The sequence below is a fragment of the Pinus tabuliformis genome, chromosome 2_2, assembly GCF_031772625.1.
Source record: "Pinus tabuliformis cultivar Carrire ecotype Pingquan chromosome 2_2, CPIR1, whole genome shotgun sequence".
Classification (NCBI taxonomy): Eukaryota; Viridiplantae; Streptophyta; class Pinopsida; order Pinales; family Pinaceae; genus Pinus; species Pinus tabuliformis.
This window is the reverse complement of record NC_142300.1, coordinates 427,436,926-427,442,925: the sequence shown is the minus strand read 5'-3', so window position 1 is coordinate 427,442,925 and position 6,000 is coordinate 427,436,926. Positions and strand designations below refer to the sequence as shown.

Sequence of the window (6,000 nt, the reverse complement as noted above, 5' to 3'; positions counted from 1 at the left end):
AAGATTTCTCCTTGTTGATCTCCATCCCTGATGCCTCCATAAACAAGTCCAGGATTCTTTTAATGTTTCTTACTTCTTTTAATGATGCCTCACAGAATAGCATTATGTCGTCTACAAACTGTTGATGGGTTATGGGCAAATTGTCTCCCCATAACCTTAAACCTTTGATTTTTCTGTCTTGTAGTTCCTTCTTAAAGTATCTTCCCAGGCCCTCAGCTGCCATTATAAAGAGGAAGGGGGATAGGGGATCCCCTTGCCTTATACCTCTAGTAGCATTGAATGTTGTTGAAGGAGTTCCATTTATCAGTATTGAGAAATTTGGCGTTGATATCATGTTGTACACCCATTCTATCCACCTGTTGTTGAAACCGAAGCTCTCCAGGACTCTTTTCAGATAATGCCAGTTCAATCGATCATAGGCTTTTGACAGGTCGAGCTTTATCAACATTCCTTTCTGTTTCTTTTGTTTTAGGGAATGGATCACTTCTTGGGTCACTACTAAACCATCAAGAATTTGTCTACCCTCTACAAACCCTGTTTTCTCAGGGGAGATAAGGCTGGCAAGAAGGGGTTTTAGTCTTTTAGCTATCAGGGTGGCTATTATTTTATATATGACATTACACAAAGCTATGGGTCGAAAACCCTGAGCATTTTCTGAATTAGCATTTTTAGGTATCAGAGTAAAGAAGGTCGAGTTAATGGCAGGCCATACCTTTTGTTTCATGCGCGATTCTTCTACAATCTCCAGGATCTCTGTACCCAGAAAGTGCCATCCTGCTTGGAAGAACTCCACTGTATAGCCATCAGGACCTGGTGCTGTGCCTTTCTTCATACTCATCACAATTTCCTCGACCTCCTCAATAGTAGCTGCTCTCATCAGTGCTTTATTTTTCTCCTCTGTTACTAGTTTAGGGATCTCCTTGCATATGCTCTCTATTGTTGTTGCCCGGTCTTTTTGGGCTCTGTCAGAATTTCTTTATGATATTCCACCAGCTCCTTCTCAATTCCTTCTTGCTCTACTATCCTTTCGCCTTCTTCATTTTTAATGGAGAGAATCCTATTTCTCTGTCTGTGTTGTATCATAGCTTGGTGAAAGAACTTAGTATTTCTTTCTCCTTCCCTTAGCCAGTTGATCCTGGATTTTTGTCTCCATAGGATCTCTTCCTGCTTCCTTCTCTCCTCCAGTTTACTTATTATAATCCCTTCTTTTTTGCAGCTTTCCTCCGTTCTCCCTTCTGTAATTATTTGCTGTTGTATTTCTTCCATTTCTTTTTCCAGTTTCTGTTTCTCCTCCATTATATTCCCAAATTCTTCTTTGTTCCATTTCTTTATCTTCACCTTCAGTTCTTTGAGTTTAAGTTGGAAAGTGTGCATCTTCCCTTTCCCCTGTAATGTACTTTGATTCCACCATTCCTCTGCTTTTTGCAAAAAGTTTGGGTTCCTTAGCCAAAAGGCCTCGAATCTGAATGGTTTTTTGCCTGAGTTTTTCTTGATATCTATTTCCAACCTAACTAGCCAATGATCTGAACCTATAGTTGGCATTATTTTTGCTTCTACGAAGACATCTCGGTTCATGATTGATTCTGATAATAAGAATCTATCTAATCTGGAAGCTATCTGGTTTTTCCCACCTCTGCGGTTATTCCATGTATAAATGCCATTAATGGTTGGTATATCCACCAGCCTCTGTTCTGTTATCATCTCATTAAATATTTCCATATTTTGATCTGGTCTTCTTATTCCTCCTTTTTTCTCATCTATGGTTCTAATCATATTAAAGTCTCCTCCTACTATCCAGGGAGTTTCGGGGTAGATCCTTCTAGCGACTTGCAGATTCTTAAGAAACCTTTCTCTTTCTCCTGGTATGTGTGGTCCATAGACTCCAGAGATGAGAATTCTCTCTGCTGACCCTGTTAATCTACACAGACCAGTGAGAACTCTAGGAAGACTTATCCAATTTTCGAATATTACCTCCTCGGGATTCCACATGATTGCTAAGCCTCCTGCTGAGCCATTCGCATCTTGGCTCATTACTTCGTACTGAATTTTGAGTTTTTTAATTATTCCTTCCATTTGCTGCATACTAATCTTCGTCTCCTAGATGATTATGATCCCCGGTTTGTCCTTCTTCAGCCTCTCTTTTAAATATCTCTGCTTTCCCTTACTGTTGAGGCCCCTAATATTCCAGCTTGTAATTATCATTTATAACTTCTTGGGGGGTTGTTGGAATACCTCTGATAGAGGTATAACTTTACCTGAGTTGACCAAAATTTCTCCGACAGCTTGTAAAGTCTCATTCAACGTTCTTCTGCCTCTCTTTCTGCTTCCCTTGCCAGTACTGTCCATTCCCAAAATGCCATTTTCTTGTATCCCTGTTTGGCCTGTTTGGTCTTCCAGAATTCTGCCTTTTTTTTCTTTGTACTTTTGGAATGCTTCCTTGTATAATTGTTTCTGGGATTCTGGTATAAATCTTTCATCAAGATTTTTCCATTCTTGTAACAATTTTCTCATGATTCTTTCCTCTTCAATCCCACTTTCCTTTTGTTGTTCTGTCTCCATCTGTGTTTGTTCTGTTATTATTTCCACACTTTCCCCTACCCCTTCTTCGGTCTCTCTAATGGTTGCTATATTTTTATCTTTTGTCTCTTTGATGATTTCCATTGGCTCGTTCTCTGTTCCTTCTTCTTCTATCAATTTTTCCTCCTTTTCTTCCTCGTCCGTCTGTAAGGCTTGGAATTTATTATGACTCTCAATTACAACAGGTCTTGTTTGTATTTGTATCTTTGTTCCTTCTTTTCCCGGTTTCTTCCTCCTAGTTACCTCTTGGAAACCCTCTTCTCCATCCTCTGTTCTCTCTGCTCTCCTTTGCTCTTCTTCTTGTTGTCTAATAGTTTCCTCCTCTTTATTTACCGGGCATTGTTTATACAGGTGCCCATATTCATGACACCTTCTGCACCTAAAAGGTATGTGTTCATAGTCTATTGGTTGTTGCCATATCTCATCATGATACTCTAGCTCTATATACTCAGGCAATGGTTCAGCTATGTTCATGTAGACGCACAACCTTGCATAGGACGTGTATTTCCCTCTTTTAGTTGATTCAGCTACCTTGACGAAGTTCCCAATAGTATTGCCAATCCCTTCGAGAATGTCAGGATCCCAAAATTCTACAGGCAGGCCGAACAATCTGACCCAGATGGGTGCTGCCAACATTTTTTCGTTTTCTGGGTTATATCTTTCCTCCCAGTGCCTCATGAACAAACCTGCGTTGTTCATGAAGTATGGTCCTTCCTCAAATGTTCTTTCCTTATCTTCTAAATTTGCAAATATGACTGTGAAAAACCCTTTCGCACCTAATTTTAGGTCTATATGCCCTTTTGGCCTCCACCTTTGTTGAATCCATTTAAATAAATCCTTTTCTGTTGGCCAAAACCCTACAAACTTGCATATCAAAGCGTGGTCTCTCATATAACAACTGTATTCCTCTAGTTTGTTGTTGGGTATTACATACCTTGGCTTTTTCTGTGCTCTTGGTAAGCATCGGCCTCCTATCTTCGATTGCCATTGATTTCCCATTACTGGTGCCTCTCTGCTGCTCTCCCTTGTGTTTCTCTGTGGTCTGCTTCCGCTTGCTTCCCCGACTGTTACATTTTTGTAGGAGGGGATCTCTCCCCTCCCCTGCCTACTTTCCATAGCTTCCTTCAGCTCTGCCTGCCTTTGTTTGTTCCTTGCGGTGAGATGCTGGATTTACTGTTCACACTATGTGCAGGGGGTCCCTGCTCTTTGCCAATGCCTCAATCTCCTGCTCCCGTCGACTCCTGCAGATCTCTGTGGTTCATACCCTAATCTTCAGCTCCGCCATCGTCGCTCTCCCCCGAGAGTTACTTATTTGAAAAGTTTCAATAAAGAAAAAATATTTTAATTTTAATAAGAAAAGCATAAAAAATTATTAAATTTTAGATAATAATTTTTAGATATTGAGTTCTTATATTTATATTGTTATATTAATAAATTGGTTAGAATTTTTAATTATATATTTGTATTTTAATTGTATCTTTTGTTTCATATATATAATTATCTTATATTACATTTTCTTTATTGTGAACCATGTTCATTAAATTTTTATAATTTTCAAGAAATTTAAATTGTTATGTTTGGTCTATAAGCCTATGATCTTAGTGTTTTCTTCCTTCAATTAAGACATCATGGGTTTTTCTATAATATTTTTTTAGGAAGCTTTTAACAATCAAATTTTGAGTAGACCAAGGAGTAACAAACTATGCATGATAAATATTTCAAGTTTTTGTTTATTATACTTTTCGTTATATATCCTTTATGACTAATTCTCAAATAAGGGTAAAATGAATTATCATTTTACTTTTTCTATGACCTATTTATGGAAATTCGATAGTAAAATTTTGTGGAACCTAAGGAAAAATATCATATTTTAGGTTATTAAATTTTAGATGTTGGTTCATTATGATTTGGTAGACAAAATATATGTAAGATAAGTTTAAGATAGGTTTCTAATTAACCATGAAAGCAATTTTAAATAGTCGTCTCATAATTTCTAGATACAATTTTTGTTTTATGAGTATTTAAATGATGAAAATTTACTAATATTGTAGAGACATAGGAGGTTACATATCAACATGTTTTCATATCTTAGCTCGTCATATTTTTTGAGATATATCTTGTGTAATTTAGGGTTATATATTGTTAGATATATCTTGTGGAATTTAGGGTATTTGAGTAATCTTGATATCTTAATCATGTCATCTTGGAATTTTTTCAATAACATCATTTATAGCTAAGTTTCATACAATTAAATTTTTAAGAGTTCAAGAAATCATATTAGATTATTAGAGGGTAGAAATGAAGCATAACAGTTTAAATTTTAGAGATATATCAAGATAAAGTCTAACCATCAAAACAATCTCCATGTAAAGGTTTTAAAGGTACCACATCTAGAATTGACATAGATTTTGATTGGAAGATCCATTTTTGGGTGACTAAACATTGTGATAAAGAGAAGTACTATAATTATTTCAAAAGAGTTATACAAAAATTACCATAACTCATAAAAACTCAAACATGAGATCCAAATAATGTGAAGTATCAAAACAAAAATTCTCCGAATTAAAGAACAAAGTTGATGATATGACTTGTTTTTGGGAAGTACTTAAAAAGGAAATGGCAAGTAATATGGATGAAATTTAAAATATGTATAAGGATATGGATGAAATAGGGAATAAATAAATTCCATGAAGGATGAAATACCTAATTTCGTCAAGGAATAAAAACAAATTCTAGTGAATTACATGGAAATATTCTCTAAAAAAGGACATCCTAAAAGAAATATGGAGATCTAAGTAAATCATGAAAATAATGAGAAAATTTGAGTTGGGAATCAATCACATTCAGAGATTATTTTGTCACAATATAGAGCACAAATGCTAAATTATAAAATTATGATCAATCAACACTCCAAGCTATGTATCATCAACGGTTTAATTTGGCAGTAGGAAGCTACTTCATTGAAAATAGTGATATGAGATTGTTTGATGGTATGGATCATATAAAATGTATATTCTAGATGCAACAATGCATTGATCTACAACAAGTGTTAAATTTACAAAAGGTAACAATTTCATCATTGTATTTAGAACATGATCAATTTTTATTCTATCAATGGTTTTGTAAAGGTAAAAGTAATTCTATTGTTTATTTGTTAATCTTTATAAAGGAATTGATAACATGGTATAAAATTGAAGAGAAATGCATTCTTTATCTAATTGGTAAGTCTTCAAAAAATAGATCCAATTATAGAGCACATTAAACAATTCGGAAAGTTGAGACTTGTAGTGAAGAACTTTCCAAAGGATAATTTGTTATACCTTTATATGGGAACTTTAAAGTAAGGAAATCAACCTGGACTGCATCACTTTTGAACCTAAATCCCCAGAGAAAGCTTTAATTATGGAAACTTAAGTTGAAAGT

At 35.3% G+C, this 6,000-nt stretch overlaps 1 protein-coding gene across 1 annotated transcript; it reads right to left on the bottom strand.

Annotated features, from left to right (window-relative positions):
* Nucleotides 1-933: 933 nt before the first annotated feature.
* LOC149193083 (uncharacterized) lies at nucleotides 934-2,031 on the bottom strand. The gene is made up of 2 exons (XM_089407203.1): nucleotides 1,847-2,031; nucleotides 934-1,633 (listed from the first exon to the last, which is right to left on the bottom strand). The coding sequence occupies exons 1-2, from the start codon at nucleotides 2,029-2,031 to the stop codon at nucleotides 934-936; spliced, it is 885 nt and encodes a 294-aa protein (XP_089263329.1).
* Between the last annotated feature and the right edge of the window lie 3,969 nt (nucleotides 2,032-6,000).